Here is an 18,948-nt window from a genome sequence, read left to right on the forward strand (position 1 = left end):
CCTTTATTTCCTTCTCTTCCCTAATTTCTCTGGCTATAATTTCCAGTACTAAGTTGAATAAAAGAGATGAAAGTAGACATCTTTGTCTTGTTCCAAGTCTTAGAGGAAATATTTTTACCTTTTCCCTGTTCAGTATGATGTTAGCTGTGGGTTGGTCATATAGGCCTTTTATCATATAAAGGTAAGTTCATTCCATACCCAGTGTTTTGAGAGATTTTATCATGAAAGGATGTTTAATTTTATCAAATGCTTTTTCTCCATCAACTGAAATGATCATATGTAGACAGTATAGAGTTGGGTCTTATTTTTTAATCCATTTTGCAACTCTATGTCTTTTGATGCAAGAATTTAGCCCATTTACATTCATGTTATTATTGATAGGTAAAGACTTGCTTCTGCTATTTTGGTATTTGTTTTCTGAGGTTTTTATTTTTTTGTCCTCCCTTCCTTCCTTCCTGTATTCCTTTATGGGAAAGTGATTTTCTGCCTGGGCACGATGGCCCCCAGCACTTCGGGAGTCTGAGACAGGAGGACCACATGAGCCAAGGAGTTTTGAAACCAGCCTGGGCTACACAGTGAGACCCTGTCCCTACAAAAAATAATTACTTGGACATGGTGGCTTGTGCTTGTAGTCCCAGCTACTCAGGAAGCTGAAGTGGGAGAATCACCAGGGAGTTGAGGCTATAGTGAAAAGTGATCACGCCACTTCACTCCAACATGGTTGAAATGCCATTATGCCACTTCACTCCAACATGGGTGAAGAGCAAGACCCTGTCTCAAATACATATATATGTATGTAATTCTCTCCGGTAGTATGTTTTAATTTCTTTTTATTTTTTGTGTATCTGTTATAGGTTTTTGTTTTGTGATTACCATAAGGCTTACAAATAACATTTTATTAGCAATTATTTTAAATTGATGACAACTCTGATTACAAAGAAAAGAAAAAGAAAGAGAAAATTTTAAAAACTCTACATTTTAACTCCATTTCGCCCATCCATGTTTTGGCTTTTTGTTGTCTCTATTTTTATGTTTCTATACTCGTAAGAAGTTGTTGTAGTTATTATTTCTGACAGGTTTGCCTTTTAGTCTTCCTATGAAATATATAAGAGGTTTGTACACCACAATGACAGTGTTAGAATATTATGTACTTATCTGTGCACTTACTATTACCAATGAGTTTTACACATTAAGATGATTTCTTGATTTTTTTTTTTTTTTTGAGATGGAGTCTTTCTCAGTCACCCAGGCTGGAGTGCAGTGGCACGATCTTGGCTCGCTGCAAGCTCCGCCTCCTGGGTTCACGCCATTCTCCTGCCTCAACCTCCTGAGTAGCTGGGACTACAGGCACCCGCCACCAAGCCCGGCTAATTTTTTTTGTATTTTTAGTAGAGACAGGGTCTCACCATGTTAGCCAGGATGGTCTCGATCTCCTGACCTCGTGATCCACCAGCCTCAGCCTCCCAAAGTGCTGGGACAGGCGTGAGCCACTGCGCCTGGCCCAGATGATTTCTAATTGTTAATGTATTTTTCTATCAGATTGATGAACTCCTTTTAGCATTTCCTGTAAAACATTTCCTTAGAGACCCTGTAAGATCTTTTTCTTATCCTATCCTATAAGGATAGGAAATTCCAGGATATTGGTAATTCATGAATCCCTCAGCTTTTGTTTAGTAAAATCTATTATGTCTTCATGTTTGAAGGATAATTTTGCTGAATAGAATATTCTAGGTTCGAAGTTTTTTTTTTTCCTTCAATACTTTGAATGCCATCACACTCTCTCCTAGCCTATAAGCTTTCTGCTTAGATGTCAGCTGCCAGCTGTATCAGAGCTTCTTTAAATGTTATATACGTCTATTCTCTGGGTGTTTTAAGGATCTTTGTTTATCCTTGACCTTTCAGAGTTTGATTAATATATGTCTTATTTGAGTTAAATATTCATATTATTCTATGACCTATGGATATTCATATCTTTCTTTAGGTTTGGAAAGTTGTTATTGTTTCTTTCAATAAACTTTTTACCATGATCTCTCTATGTTTTCTTTAAGAGAACTAATTATTGGATTTGTCCCTTTGAGGCTATTTTTAAGATATTTATATATATATATATATATATATATATATATATATATATATAAACATTTTCCCTTCCTCTTATTAACTACATAGGTCCCAAAGTTGTCAAAGAAAAATGAAGAAAGGAGTGGGCCAAAAAGATGAAAAGTGCTACCTGAGAAGTTTGTTCAGACTCCTCTGTCAGGTCTCTTTAGTCCTTAGGTGTGTTTCATTCTTTTCCTCTCTTTCTCCTCTGGCTATGTATTTTCACATAGCCGGTCTTCAAGCTCACTAATTCTTCTACTTGATCCACTTTGCTGTTGAGAGGCTTTGATGTATATTTCAGTTTGTCAACTGAATTTTTCAGTTCCAGAATTTTGGCTTGATGGTTTTGAATTATTTCAATCTCTTTGTTAATTTCTCATGATACAATTCTGATTCACTCTCCATGTTACCTTGCAGTTCTTGAGCTTCCTCAAGACAGCTATTTTGAATTCTCTGTCTGAAAGGTCACATATCTACATCACTCCAGGATTGGTAACTGGTACCTTATTTAGTTTGTTTGGTGAGGTCACATTTTTCTGGATGTTCTTGATGCTTGTAGACATTCACTGATGTCTCGGTATTTACGGGTTAGATATTTATTTCAGTCTTCACCCTTTGGGCTTCTCTGTGCCCATCCTTCTTGAGAAAGCTTTCCACATATTCAAAAAAGACATAAGTGTTACGATCGAAGCCTGAGGTCACTGCAGCTATATTAGCACTAGGGGGCGACCTAAGCCCAGGAATGCTACAACTCTTGCCGACATGTTCACAGAGGCACCACCATGGTAGACTAATTTTTCGGTTCTTACGAAGGTGCTTTCTTGCATTGCTAGTTTATAATTTGGTGCTCCTGTGGGGAGTGGGACAATCACTGGAGGGTATATTCGGACATCTTGTTCTGCGCCCCCCTCTAGTTTTTAATAAAAGATGGTTTAAGGTATGATAAATTCATCAAAATTCCCCACAATAGTAAGTGTGAACAGAATGTTAACTCTTAAGACAAACATATATCTTGCCTTCAGACTAAGTTAGGTATAGCTTCCATGCTATGTTTTAGATAACCAGAAAAAAAGGAGCAAACAGTGCTTTAAAATACTAATAAATACTTAGAAGTACTGTTGCCCCTTGTTATAAGCGGCGACTGGTTCCAGGAACCCCTTGGTATACCAAAATCTTCACATACTCAAGTCCCAAAGTTGGCTCTGCAGAATCCATGTAAATGAAAAGTTGGCTATCAGTATATGTGGGACCCACGAATCCAGTATTTTCAATTCATGTTTATTCCGTGAATAAGCAGACTGGCAGAGTTCAAACCCATGCTGTTCCAGGGCCAACTGTATTTCCAAATTCTTGGCCAGTATTTAGTTTTTGGCATTGTAGCATGAAGTTTCTAATACTTAATTCAATAGTCATAGATAAATCACTTGTTCACCCTTAATCAATAAAAATTCACTCGTATGTAATTTCAAAATTCTAACCCATGGTTCTTAGAGAGATGTCAAAGGTAGGCCAAAGAAGAGAAGGATAAATAATTCCTAAATTATTAGTTAGCCTTTTAACTCAGTGTCACCTTTTAATTGAGTATGTTTGGCTGTTCAGATTTTTTTTTTTTTTTTTTTTGAGACGGAGTCTCGCTCTGCCGCCCAGGCTGGAGCGCAGTGGCGCAATCTAGGCTCACCGCAAGCTCCGCCTCCCGAGTTCACGCCATTCTCCTGCCTCAGCCTCCTAAGTAGCTGGGACCACAGGCGCCCGCCACCGCGCCCGGCTAATTTTTTTGTATTTTCAGTAGAGACAGGGTTTCACTGTGTTAGCCAGGATGGCCTCGATCTACTGACCTCGTGATCCTCCCACCTCGGCCTCCCAAAGTGCTGGGATTACAGGCGTGAACCACTGCGCCCGGCCTAGATTATTTTTTAAAAATGGAATAGAACACTATGAATTCTTTAAATTCCTTCCAGTTAATTATTGTAAGAATGTGGCCCAAAAGTATGTCAAGTGGCAAAGAAAGCTAACCTAAAATCTCTTACTCTTACCTTTGGGATTATTTGGGTCACGGTTCAAAATTGCATAACGAGGAAGTAAAATACCTTCAGCTTGAAGAATACTATATACTTCTCTCCTGAAGAAAAAGGAAAACATCCTTATTGTTTTATTGCTCCATTTCACAATGAATATATTATTGTAGTTTTCTTAAAAGACACTACTGTTCTACAAATAAAAAGGGTATATATATCAACCCTTTTTATTTTTTAAATAAACAAATGTCATTTCAAATATTGAAAAAAGGTATTCTGAGGAAATATTCAGCAATAAGAACAAAAATTTATGCACAATTCTTTTCTAGCTTATTAGGATACTAATTATTAAAACTGAGAACATAAATGTATTTTAAAAATGGCTGAATAAAGTTGATATATCACAGTGATAGAACATTACCTAAGCATTAAAAACCTTATGCTCAAACAGTATTTAATGACATGGAGAAATGTTCACAGTATACTAGAGAAAAGTGATTCTAATTTGGTAAAATGTGATTGTGTGTATGTATTGCTTTCTATAGAAAAAATATGATATAGTGACAAGATTAAATGGCTTTCAGTATGCTTTTACTTTTCAAACCTTTTAAAACATACATTTCTATAGCTATAGCTGTATATATATATAAATACATATGTATGAATTAATATGTAAATCTAGAGAAAATGTTTTAAATTTTAGATATTAATAATTGTTACTCTCTGGAAGAACAGAAAAAAATAGCAGAGTGAAAAAACCATAGGGTCTCATATTCACAAAGCATTTTCGTATATATAATCTCATATTGTAATGGTAACAATAGAAAATAGAATGCTGGTGAGATTATAATAGCTATAGGAGTGAAACATCGATTGAATGAAATACATAAATACACTCATATTTTATAATGTATTAGAAATCCATGCTTTTTACCTGTTCAATGAATGCTAAAATATATAGTATAATATTTTTCAAAATAGGTATACTTTACCATTTAAAAAATCTAGTTTACCATTTAAAAAATCTAGTTATAATGAGTAAAGTCCTAATTTCATCATCAGTCCCATGACAGAAAAAGTGCTCATAACTTTCAATGGTTTAGTAGGCTCTGGAAATTGTTAAACAATCTCGGTGAAGTCTGTCCTACTACTTGGGGAACTACTTGTGGCTTTGGCTAGATTAATCAATCTTCCTAATTATCAAGATTCCTCATCTGTAAAATTAGGTAATAAACAACTCTTTCTGAGTATTTTGAAAGTACAATGAATTAATAATGCAAAAACACCTGATGCCATGTCAGCGTAGAGTAGGTACTAAATTAATGTTAATTTTCCTTCCCTTAATTCAGCCAACTTCACCACTCACCTATCTTGTATGAGATACTGCATATTCAAGTCATTGATTACAAATGGATTCCTGAGTTTTGCATAGGCAACCGCTTTGTCCAGTGGAAATCCTAAGAATACATATTATTAACATACTCTGTATAATCTCAAGATAAGCATCTATACTTTATTAATTTGAATTGATGCCACTTCCCATAAAAGATTAATTTCATTAACACATAACTGCCTTCTATAAAAGGTATGGAATAATATATACATAAACCTTGATTTAACTTATATATTAAATCTTATTTTTTCCTAATTGATTGTTAAGGCACAGCAAACCAGTGGTTATATAACCAAATTTGGAGCACTGACATGTGAGTCAAGGTCTGACTAGTCAGTCACCTGAAATAAGGTAAAATTCACCTCATACACCAAGAGAAATCTATATATAAATAGCATGGGTGTATCAGAATCATCTGGTGATTTTTAAAAAATATATTCAACATCTCTTCTTTTCTCTTAGATATTTTGATGCCTACACACATAAATTAGCCGATAACCAAAGAACGTATGTACCTTTAAAAACAGTGGGCCAGGAGTGGTGGTGCACGCCTGTAATCCCAGCACTTTGGGAGGCCAAGGCAGGTGGATCACCTGAGGTCAGGAGTTTGAGACCAGCCTGGCCAACATGGTGAAACCCCGTCTCTACTAAAATTACAAAAAATTAGCCAGGTGTGGTGGCGTGCACCTGTAATCCCAGATACTTGGGGGGCTGAAGCAGGAGAATCACTCGAACCCAGGACACGGAGGTTGCGGTGAGTGGAGATTGCGCCCTTGTACTCCAGCCTGGGCAACAGAGCAAGGCTCTGTCTCAAAAAAAAAAAAAAAAAAAAAGCTATACAAGCAAAAATTAATTCATATATGACATATATGCTCAAAATATATGAGCAGAATCATGCTATTGCTCGGTCAACATTAAAATATTAGAAATTAACTCCCTAAAACTTCTAGACTGGTAAAAGTACTAATTACAATGAAAACAAATCAAATAGTAGATATAGTTAAGAACAGCTCCCCTCCCCCAAAATCTAAAAAAATCTTATGATTATATTTTATTCTCTATATTGGCACTAATGCCAGATACAGTGGCTCTTGCCTCTCCCAGTACTTTGGGAGGCCGAGTTGGGAGGAGTGCTTGAGGCCAGGAATTCAACACCAGCCTGGGCAACATAGCAAGATCCCATCTCTACAAAAAATTCAAAAGAATCAGCTGAGGGTAGTGGCGCAACCTGTAGTTCTATCTATTCAGGAAGCTGAGGTGGGAGGATCACCTGAGCCCAAGAATTTGAGGTTACAGGGAGCTATGACTTTACCACTGTACTCCAGCCTGGTTGACAGAGCAAGACCCTGTCTCCAGGGGGAAAAAAAAATTGACAAAAAGTCTCCAATTTTATCCATCAATACACATCATTAGTTGTATACCGTAACAGTTAAAGACATAAACCAGCATTCAAATCCTGGTTCCATCTTTCACTAGCTATGTGACCTTGGGCAAATTTATTTAACGTCTCTAAGCCTCTGGTACCAGCATAAAAGAGTATTATACCAGTCTTACCTAGTAGAGTTTTGAGGAATTAATAATAGTGTGGATATAAGGCACTAAGCACAGTACCTGACATAGTAAGTGCTCAATAAATGTTATTGTTATTATTCCTTAAGAGGCAATATTTTAATAAATATCTATGGAAAAGGATAAAAATCAGCAAGCATACATAACTTTAGTATTCAACTATATAATACTAAGTATACCTGTGAAGAGACTATATTTTATAGCACTACCAGGATAAAGAGAAAAAGTATTGAAACATGCTGAAAATAAAACAAAACAAAAAGCTGTGGCCAGTTAAACCAGATTTATTCCTAAACTCCTCTTAGTTTTCGAAATTTAAATACAGATACTTTATATCAAGAATCACTTAGCCACAAATTACAAATCCTGCAAGTTTTGTAAAGACTCTCAGAATTCATTGCTTGTAAAGATGTCTCGATGTCTATGATTTGAAGCCTCCTTATAGAATTTAGCAAATAGAAAACACCTACACCGTTTCCTGCTTTTGTTTTTGTTAAAGAGAAACTTTTTCCCTACCAAGAGATGGTATGTGGAATATGACATTAGCTATAGCACCTAGTTTTTACAGGCAAATATAGCATTAACAAGAAGAACCATCTGAGGGTAAGGGAAGAATGCTTTACTCTCAAGGAGGAAGAAATTTTAAGGTTCTCTAAAATAAGCAGCCTGAGTCTTTAAAGATCAGTGTCTTGACTTCTCTATGAAATAATGAACATCAATTTAGGCTATGGTAGCACAACCATGCTCCATCTTCTTCCTGCTGAAGTAAGACTTTAACATAGCTCAGGACAACATATTTTGGTAACAAGAGATGATTAAATATGAATACATTTACAAATGAGAGCACATCTTTTCAATTAATAGTTCTTAGTGAGAAATTCACTTAATTCACAGATTCTTAGGCTATGAATTTTCAGATGTACCCTCAGCAATAATTTGATTAGTGGACTTTACAATGACATAATACTTAAGCTGAATTGATATTTCAGTTTGATTAATAAAATATAGCAAGGAATATCTAAAAATCTCAAATTATTAAGTTCCTAAAAATGAAGTATGAATATGTATATGAAAAATGATAGATCTTGTTCTATACAGCATAGAAAGGGACTTAAAGTATTCAATAATTCAAGAACTTGTCCTAAGAAACTTACAGATGCAAACAAGAACTCACACAACCTTATTTTTAATAGTGAAAACTGGAAACTGTCCAAATATTAGGATATTAGATAAATTTAAATATGTTATGGTATATCCACACAATGATATACTATGCCACTATTAAAAACCACATTATCTAAGAATGATATGGTGGGGGAAAAAAACTTCTTGATATAATAGTGAAAAAGGTTAAATATAAAATTATACATACACTATGACATTAAATTAAAAGAAAATACACAGAGAAGACATACACTGGAAAGAAATACATAAAAATGTTAATATCACCTGTCCATGAAAGTGTCTTAAAGTTTATTTTTGTTTTATCTCATAGTCTACAATTAATATGTATTAGTTTTATACTCAGAGAAGATAAAGGAGTTTCTCCCCCACTCCCCTTAATACCTTTAGAATGGAAAGAAATCAGACAATCACATAAAGGCCAGTTTTCCACTGGTTCATTCAAAATAACCTCCTCTTCAAATACTACTACTGTGATATATTTAAATAAGGAGATCCGTTCAAGAATTTCCTTCATTGGTTTGGATTTGGATTTCTTTGCCATGGAACATATTCCAACCACAATCTGCCTTTCTGGTGGCTAAAACAAAAATGAAACAAAAAATCGGGTTAACTTTACATGAACTCCGAAGTACAGCTATCTTCATTTGTTTTCCAAAAGTAGATAAGGCATGTGATCAATCAATAAAAGGGACACATTAACAAACAAAGGAATTTTAAAAAAATATATCATTGTTATAATAAACACTTAAAAAACAGTTTTCTACAAAGGTCTGGAAAAAAATTTAAAAACAAAAACACTTTCAGAACAAATATTGTTGCTATTTTCAATGAAATTTAAAACTAAAAAAGTACCCCCTCTTTAACTACCTCTAGCATTTATTTATCCTCCTCATACCAGTAAAGTATAGTAACAGTCAAAACCCATCTACTCTATGTAGAAAGATAAAGAATTCTCTTGCCTAAAATAAGACATAGTCCTGACTACAAAGCTATACAGTATTAAACTATTATTGTAGTTTGCACTTGAATATTAGTTGGTCACCAATGACAACCTGGAAGAAAATTTTAAAGAAAGCCACACTGCCAACAGAGGTGTCAAGTCTCTTTGCCCCTCCTGTCTTCATAGTCAATACTCCTATTTATTGGGGTTACTGATCTCTGGCATCCTCGTAACAGCTCTAAGGCCACGAGTCAGTCTAAAACTTAAAAAGCAGGATATAGAAACTAATGAGTAGCTCCTAGATTTATAAAATTACTCAAGATTCATTTGGTGATCTTTGCATTTAAGTGCTTGAGAGTTTTATCAAATATACAAAAGCTGTCTTCAGTTTCTCATTTCAATTCTTCTTTCTTCCATGATACTTTATATATTTCACACAACATTATAATCTAGGCTCGAAAGTGCTTTACTGGGCTTTTTCTTAATATATCTAAAAATAAAATTGGATAACATCAGAATTAATTAATTTTTTTTTTTTTGAGACGAAGTCTCGCTCTGTCACCCAGGCTGGAGTACAGTGGCGTGATCTCAGCTCACTGCAACCTCCGCCTCCCAGGTTCAAGTAATTCGCCTGCCTCAGTCTCCCGAGTAGCTGGGACTACACGCGTGCACCGCCACACCTGGCTAATTTTTTTTCATATTTTTAGTAGATATGGGGTTTCATCGTGTTAGCCAGGATGGTCTCGATCTCCTGACCTTGTGATCCGCCTGCCTCGGCCTCCCAAAGTGCTGAGATTACAGGCATGAGCTACCACACCCAGCCTAAATTATTCTTTTTTTATGCCTAGAACAATATTTCTGTATGGTCTCCTCAAACTCATGAAATGTAGAGTTAAAATTGTATTACAGTTGACTGGTAAATCAAATAGATTATACATGCTAACCTTCCTGGAACCTTCTGTATTTATCCCTCTGACCATCCACTTTTATATAAGACCTTATTCAATGCTTTCCTGATCAAAAGTTTTGATACAGTTCATTATAATGTTCCTAAGGTAGACTTCCCCAGACAAAAAATGTACTCTAACCTAACATTTCACATTGCTTTACAATTTTTTTAAATGCTAATATATTAAGTCTTATGTATTACAAATCTATTTAATGAATATCTGCTCAATGGCTAAGATGAATAGGAACCATTCAAGTTTAAAATGTATAACTAAACTTACATTCTTAAGACACAATAACAGAGGTTCTCTGTTGGTAAAACCTTAAAATCATGAAGATAATTTTTTTTTTTTTTTTTTTTTTTTTTTGAGACGGAGTCTCGCTCTGTCGCCCAGGCTAAAGTGCAGTGGCCGGATCTCAGCTCACTGCAAGCTCCGCCTCCCGGGTTCACGCCATTCTCCTGCCTCAGCCTCCCGAGTAGCTGGGACTACAGGCGCCCGCCACCTCGCCCGGCTAGTTTTTTTTTTTGTATTTTTAGTAGAGACGGGGTTTCACCGTGTTAGCCAGGATGGTCTCGATCTCCTGACCTCGTGATCCACCCGTCTCGGCCTCCCAAAGTGCTGGGATTACAGGCTTGAGCCACCGCGCCCGGCCTCTGAAGATAATTTTTTAAACTGATCTGAGGTATTTTGTTAGGTTGAATGTCTAAAAAAACTATATTCACATCTTTGAAGTCTAAAAACGGGAGAGAAATCTTAAAAACAGAAGAATGATCTGGAATAAATCATTTTATAAATATAAAGCTATAGATCAAATAAACTAAATCAAGCTTCTGTAAAGTGATAATAGTGCACCATACGATGTGCTGAAGATTAGATATACAGACGTACCTGTACTCAAAGTACTTTGAGTCTAACAGGGAACACAGTAATAATAAAAAACATTGTGATACATGGAATAGAAGTACAGTTGGCCCTCCATATCTATGGGTTTCACATCCATGGATTCAATTAATCATGTATTGAAGATATTTGTGGGGGAAAAAGCATCTGTACCGAACATATACAGATGATATTTCTTATCATTATTCCCTAAGCGATACAGTATAACAACTATTTACATATTTATATTGTATTAAAGTAATTTAGAGATGATTTAAAGCATATGGGTAGATGCGGCTTACATGTAAATATCACACAATTTTATAAAAAGAGCTTCAGCATCGGCAGATTTTGGTAGCCACAGGGAGTTCTAGAACCAATCCCTCATGGATACTGAGGGACAACTGTATATACACCAATGTAAAGACACAGTAATGAGGAAGAAGTATTCCAATCTGTGATGAAAGAAAAAGCAAGGAGAGTGGAAAGAGTGAATGATGTGAAATCTGAGGAGGGTTTGGAAGAATGAAAAATAATTCACAAGGTATTCCAAAATAAGGTCATTTCAGAAAGGTGAAAGAGTACACACAATAGCAAAGATGCATGGTATGACAATAAATATGTGGAAATAAAAATGTTGATGTTACTAAAACATAGAAGGTAGAAAGAATGGGAAAGAGGTATGGATGTAGATATAGATGAGACATAAAAGCTTTCACATGTAAGAAGACTGGCTTTGATCTGCCAGTGGTGTTCACACTATATTCAGAAGAACTCTAGAAAAAGGGGATAAAGGTAGTAGAGGCTGAGTCAATAGTGCTTTCTAGTTTAAGTGAGCCAGAGATGCTCTGCTTTCATGTTTTACTTATAGAACTTCTAGATAAAACTTCAGAAGAAAAAAAGTTTGAGCTGGTAAGAGAAGCCTGCCTGAAAATCTAGTTTTTCAGGGGCAGGAGGTAGCAAAGGTGCTCTGCATTGAAGGTTTGAAATGAGCTAACAGTAGAATTTGCATTTCAAATATGTGTAACTCCACTGTGAAAGATCGTTATTATAAAAAAGTGCTTAAAGAGTCATCTAATCACTATTTTTGGTTTTACTATTTTTACAAAATAGAACAGGTTTTTCTCCTAAAACTAAATTCTTTTTCCAATTAGAAATATATGAAAAACAAACACGTACTATAGGTATTTTAAATCAGTATTCACAGTAAAGTAGTCTCTACTTAAAAAATTAAATGATGAGTAAGAAAAATATTGGTCTAATGTAACTATAGCAAAATGAGCATAATAAATGTATATCATTCCTAAGATCCAGTATGGATAGAACATTATATCAGAAAGAGAACAAGCTTTAGACACACACACAAACACATAGATACTTTAGGTAGCCTACCCTTTTAGCCACTCAGTTTTCAGACTTCTGAAGTTAATAAATATGAGTATCTTCAGTTCAACCAGAACTCACATTGGTAACATAAGCTTAATGAATCTAGTTAAGTAATCCTTCTTCTTTAAACCTTTAAAATTATTTCCTTCTACTTATCATCAATTATTTGCTATGTATTTCTACATACAAGAAAGCTTTTGGATTTATGGCCCAGATTACTGTTTCTCTTTGCCACTTTTTTTTTTTTACCTAACACTGAGTTACACTATGCATATCACTGAAAGAAACTAAAATAGGCATCATTAAACAACATAAAGGTTTGACCCATAACTGTATTTATTGATTCATCATAGATTCAACAATATCAGTCATGAAACAAAATATACTTTTTCAGTTTAAAAATTTTCCAACAAAAAGAGTCTTAAGATTAATTCACATTAACAGTGATTAGTAAAAAGCCTATACTGTATCGGTCTTCTTTCACCAAAGAAAAAACAAACAACTTACAGAATCATCTTCCTCCTCATCGTCTTCATCTGCATGGTGGAAGAAATGTCGATAATTTCCAGGATTTATTTCTGTGTCTTCTGGTCCAACAAAGAATCTGGGGGCTTCACTCATTTTTATTTTATTTGATGTAGATATAATTGAAATGATTTATATTAGAACTGCCTCTAAGTAAATAGCATCAGAAGAAAGCATTCTCCATATATTAGCTGACACACAGGTCTGGGACAGCTTGTTTCTGCTTATACAATCACTTGATATTTTGATGACTGTTGGCAAATACTCTTGTTCTTAGATATCATTGCTTCATTGTTGATATCAAAGTTGTTACAATTCAAAATACAAAGACAGTGAAGCTATTGCTTTCTTGAGTTGATACAGCAATCTTCTTACCTAAAATGCAATGAAAAAACTAATTTTGGGAGGTGCACTCCAAAAACATTCCTGTAAAAAATAATTTTTAATGACTCTTGTAAAATCAGCACCAATAACTTGATGTATATTGTCAAAATGAAAATACAATTTCTCCCATAAGAAAATTACTTATAACTAATAAAAACGAAAAATTAAGAAACTAAAACTGATCCTCAGTAGTATACATCTTAGCAACTTGACAAACATATGAATTAACAAAAAGACTACACATTAAATTCTTCATCCCAAAATATCTAAATCAATTAAGAGAAAATTACTCAAATTATAACAAAATTATATTAAAGCTAAATCTATTAGCACATAGTTACGAAATATCTGAATGCAATGGAAAAGAACAGACAAATGGAATGCAGCTTTAAAAACCACTGACAAATATTAATCTGAAATTACATTAAGTCAATTTGTAAAGCTGTCTGTAAACAGGTATTTTAGGGAACATAACAATTCTATATTCTGGTCTCATACATAAATGAACAAAAAAAGATTAGAATCAGAACAAGATTTCATTAAATAGCAGCTCTTAAACGTGTAGAAGTCGAAAACTCTTTAACAAATCTAATAAAATCTATGGATCTTCTCCTCAGAAAAAAAGAAAGTACATGTGCACTAAATTCTGCAAGCAATTTTATGTGATTCACTGACATTCAAACTCTTCCACATAACCAGGCATCCATGAGTATCAGTTAAAGAACTATCATAGCTCGCACCTGTAATCCTAGCTACTTGGGAGGTTGAGGTGGGAGGATCGCTTGAGCCCAGCAGTTTGAAGCTCCAGTGAGCTATGACTGTGCCGCTATACTCCAGCTTGAATAACAGAGAAAGACTCTGTCTCAAATAAATAAATAAATAAAATAAATAAATAAGAACTATCATATAAGAGCAGTATCATCTCAAAATATTCCTTACCATAGTTGTTTACAGGTACTTGTTTCCTGGTCATATTAAAATTAATTATATACCAAGATGAAACTACGTAACAAATGCTTCATTTGATTACTGGTAGTAAAATAAATTAATTGATCAAATATTCTTAAAAGTCAAACAATATGCTAGGTAGAATTAAAAGCATAACTCCAAAAGTTCTGTTCCTAAAGATCTAATTCCAGTATAACTGGTGACTCCCCAGTAGATATTAAAATCAATTTACCCAGTTAGCCTTCACTTTAACCATCTTTAAATTACAGTGTTACATTTAAAATAATTTGCAATTTAAAAATAAAAGTAGAAATAATTTACTTTATAAATCAATGCCTTTTGTTCTATTCCTCTGCATTATTTAACATGTAAAAAATGTCTACTGAAAAAAAAACCAAAAAAAACAAAAAAAACCAGAAAGTTTCCAGTTGCTATAAAACTTGATGTTGGTGGATAAGTTGATCTCAGTTCTGTTTTCTATCAAATGGCAAATATCTCTTGGTTTCTTTTAAGTTTTTTACTCTTTCCATCTAAAAAGAGCTCAAATATTTCAATAGTGGAAGGGGAATGTTCTGGAGTCAGGTACATCTGTTTTAATCTGTCACTTCGTAGCTAGTGACTTACGCTAGTTGCTATTAGTCTATAAAAAAGGGAGAATAGTAACATCCGTAACCCTGTAAAGACTAAGTGAGATAGCATAAGTGCTTGGCGTATATTAAACAATAAACCATAGGTTCCATAAACACTCCTATAAACCAAACTCCCTACTGACTCTAACATATAAATCTAAAAGAATCTGAAATGAGTGTTATGCTACTAAAAATGTCCACACTCAATGCAGTAGTTCTCAAACATTAGAATGCAATGGAATCACCTGTAGGGACTTGTTAAAACACCAAACTCAAAACTCTGGGGGTGGGGCCCAATATTTTGCCTTTCCAAAAGTTCCAAGGTGATGCTGATGTTGCTCATCTTGGAATCACACTATAAGAACAATTGCTCTAGACTCAAAACTGGATTTGAAAACTTTTTCTGAAAGTTGCTCAGCTCTGTGTCCTTAGTCAAGTTATTGAACCTCTCTAGTCATCATCTGTAAAATGGGATTCTAAATTTCATATATTGTTTTGACAATGAAATTACAATACAGATGCCACAGCAAATAGCACATATTAAGCACTCAGTAAATGTTAGTTGTTTAATATCTTGTTAAATGTTGTTATGACATTTTTCTAACAAATTTAATTGGCAAGGAACAAATATAAATAACTCAATTTAGAATGTATCTACTTACCTCTTGTCTAATGAGTCACAGAAACTCCCCTTTGCCACTATTGTTGTTGGAGACCTCTACATCTTTTCTAGTCTTACCACACTGCTTGAGACTATCATGAACACTACTGCCTGGGATAATCATTCTTCTCTTTCATACTTTTACTGGTCACAGCCAGAGCTACCTGATCCTCAAAATAACACCCTGGATCATCCATCAGTCCCACCTAGTATTCAGATCCCCCTTACCTGAACTTAATATTTCCAAGCCATCATTGTAGCCCTTTCCATGGGTTCCCTCAGGAGCCCAACTATAAACTAGTAAATCTCTGCTCTCAAAATCAGAGGAAATGGGAGCTCCTGCTCCTGCTGCTCAGCCTGAACGCAAACACATAACCAGTTTTCCTGAAATTCCAAAAGCATTTTCCAATGGAAACACTGTTATAAATTGTGTCTCCTTTCCAGGGCACTAATAGTACATCCATGTAATAGGGAATAAATAAGCTTCTGCAGGCTGGCAAAGGCAATCTGGTTCATTTATAAGATTACACAAAAAAAGCCCATTCCAAGTTCCACACAACCTTCATGTTGATTTTTTTTTTTCCTTCTTCAAACGTTCATTTAATACCTTTTTGCTGAACCTGCATTTCCTTCTGCCTGGAATTCACTGCTCTCCTTGAAAGTTCCTATGCCGCATTCAAAAACCAACTGGAAGATCTTCAATGAAGGTTTTCCTGAGAACTATCACACCTTTGATAGGCCCTAAATATACGTAAAAACCCTCTCCCATCTTCTAGGTTCCGCAGCATTTTGGATCTATCTTTTCACTTATCTGTTTCCATCAGAGTTGGGTTTTTTTCCTCCCCAACTTTTTATTATGAAAAATTACAAATATTCACAAAAGTTGAAAGAACAGTTTATTAATCATCCATATGCCCACCATTATACTTAACGATTGCCAACATTTTGCCATGCTTGCTATTTATACACACACACACACATACACTTGCTGTACCATTTGAAGGTACTAGATATCAACACACTTCAACTCTAAGTACTTTTGTATGCATCTCCTAAAAATAAGAACATCTTCCTATATAAACACAATTCCTTTTCCACATGAGAAAATAGTCCATAACACTGTCTATATTGTGGTTGTATGGGAGCTCCTAGAGAATGAGGACCTAATCTATATATTCCCGCTACTTAACTTGGTTCATAGCACTTATTTGGGTAATCAACAAATGTTCTACCAATTGTTCAGTTTAATACTCTCACAACAACTACTCTGAAAGTTATATGAATATAAAATTTTAAAATTTTCTGCACATAGGTTTAGTCATTTGTTTTAAATAAACCTGTGCTGCAGTAAGTACAGCATTCTGAGTTCTGTACTACTTAATTCTGCATCACAATGCTACATAAAGACAGAGATCATGTCTAACTTTTGTCAGACATATAAGTAGGTACACCAATTTTTTTTAAATGAATGAATACTTTCCGACACTGAAAATGTTAGTGAAGAAATTGAAATCAAGGAAGAACAGAACGGGACAATAGAATACAGATTTTGAAGGCAGACAGATCTGGTTTTTAACACAGATTGAAACGTTTACTTACAACTGTTTACTAGGGCAAGTTGCTTGACTGCTCCTCAATTTCTAACTCTGTAAAATGGTGGTGATAATCTAACGTATCTCCTGGAATTGTTGAGAGGAACGAATGACAAAATATGTAAAGCACTCGGCACACATAAGACTCAGTTAATGGCAACTATCATTATTTTATCTATCTAAGACAAAAAAAAATTAGCTATTTCATTAAATAATTCACAATAGCAAAACAAAGTCCTGTCCCAGTGTAGAGCGAGGATTTTATGTGCTAAGGTCAGCTACGCTTCCCACTTCCATAGTTAAGCCTTCCAGCAAGACACCTACTACCCAAAGGACTCCAGGAGTCGCAAACTCCCAGGAAGAGGTCAAGAACCTCGTGAATGAGATCCCGGGATCACCACCCTGGCCCTTTCTCCTTTAAGGCGCGGAAGGCTGCAACGCCCTCCAAATGATTAGGTGCGGCAGTGACCTGCAGCCTCGGTCCCTACTATGAAAGGCTGCAACACACGAGGCTTTTGTTCTGTTAAAGTGGGCGTGGGGTTGACAGAGAGGGATAAGGACTAAGGAAGAAAATTTTTTAAAAAGCCACCTCTACCCACAGCAGTCCCCTAACTCGAGGCTAATCACTTCGGTGGAGCCAGGAACAGCGTGGGGTAGAAGCTCGACAGTTCCCTTTTAGCTGAGCTTCAATTTCTGGGGTCTCAAACCCAAGAAATGAAAAAGGGAAGCCATGGAGGAGCAGGAGGAGAAATCAAGGCGCGAAAGGACCCTCAAAGCTATACTGTCACTCCACGCCCAGGCTGTCACTCGCTGCAGCACATGCCCCTCGGTGGAGCGCGTGTTTAGGCTCTGCAGAGCACAGGAGACAAAGCAGAAGCCCAGCAGCCGCCTCAACCCTGGCATGATCAGGTTCCGCATCTCCGGTTCTCCTCCAGTTTTGGGGCCCTCACCTGCCACGAATGCGGTCGTCACGCGAGCAGTTGTGAGATGGTCAAGCCCATTCAGGTCTAGGTTACCCACTTTCATCCCGGAGGCAGGGGTGAGGTGTTCGTCAAGTTACTTCAGTTGTAGGCGTGGACGCAGGCTACTTCCTTCAGTAACAGCTATAGGGCCACATAGGGGCACCTCAGGCTACTACACCTCAGAAATCTCCGTCACGCCTCTTCCCCGCCCTCCTCGGGTCTCACGCCGAAACCTCACCGGGCGGAACGATTTCCGGCAAGAGCCAAACGATCCGTCCTAACCTTTCTGACCGTGGTTCCAAGGCTCCCAAAAGGACTGGCCTCTAAAGGACCTGGGTAGTTCCGCTTCCGGCAGCGCCAGATAAATCACGAGAGGAAGCTTAAATCTGTCGTTTGAATTTAGGACCACCTCGGTGAGTGGTCGTTCTGGTGTGCTGTGTCATACCTACTTGTTTTTTAAAGTGAGGCGTAACCCGACAGTAATTTCAAAACCATTAGCCTCGACCGGCCTAAGGAAGGGTTTAATTGACTCTGTGGGGAGATTTTGCGCAGGCGCCGTTGAGACGGGAGGGCCTTGGGCGTTGCGATGTCCCGCGCTAGCTGAGCAGAAAGGGCGAGTGCCGTTTCGGGCCTGGGGAGGTGCCTACTGGGTGTAATTGAGTTTTACCAAATGGTCATTTTCCTGCTGATTCTAAGTGTGGTTGGACCTTGCCCTTAAGATTCCGTTAACAAGTCGCCCAAAGCTTAGGAAATGCTCCCTCACAGCGTTTGAAACTCCGAGCACTTTTGGCCGGCATTGAAGAATTCTCCCCATTACTTTGATCAGTCAT

The 18,948-nt window shown here is 36.2% G+C and overlaps 2 protein-coding genes across 16 annotated transcripts in view; one reads left to right on the forward strand and one right to left on the reverse strand.

Moving 5' to 3' along the window:
* The window catches only part of PPIP5K2 (diphosphoinositol pentakisphosphate kinase 2), a 77,153-nt gene extending 58,948 nt beyond the window's left edge, over nt 1-18,205 (reverse strand). For 13 of the 15 annotated variants that reach the window (XM_050795439.1, XM_050795436.1, XM_050795430.1 and 10 more), the window contains exons 1-5: nt 18,107-18,205; nt 12,925-13,317; nt 8,644-8,839; nt 5,482-5,572; nt 4,134-4,219 (exon numbers count right to left, since the gene is read on the reverse strand). In XM_050795439.1, coding sequence (XP_050651396.1) covers nt 4,134-4,219; nt 5,482-5,572; nt 8,644-8,839; nt 12,925-13,038 — 487 coding nt within the window. In that variant the 5' untranslated portion in view covers nt 13,039-13,317; nt 18,107-18,205. Of the gene's footprint in view, nt 1-4,133; nt 4,220-5,481; nt 5,573-8,643; nt 8,840-12,924; nt 13,318-14,066; nt 14,185-18,106 lie in introns of those variants that run through there. The other 2 variants (XM_050795427.1, XM_050795441.1) reach the window with 2 other exon arrangements.
* A 234-nt stretch (nt 18,206-18,439) lies between these two features.
* Nucleotides 18,440-18,948, forward strand: part of GIN1 (gypsy retrotransposon integrase 1) — a 32,566-nt gene continuing 32,057 nt past the window's right edge. The window contains exon 1 of the mRNA XM_050795443.1: nt 18,440-18,531. The gene's annotated coding sequence lies outside the window, so the exon portion shown is untranslated. The remainder of the gene's footprint in view (nt 18,532-18,948) is intronic.

This window comes from Macaca thibetana, chromosome 6 (genome assembly GCF_024542745.1).
Source record: "Macaca thibetana thibetana isolate TM-01 chromosome 6, ASM2454274v1, whole genome shotgun sequence".
Lineage (NCBI taxonomy): Eukaryota > Metazoa > Chordata > Mammalia > Primates > Cercopithecidae > Macaca > Macaca thibetana.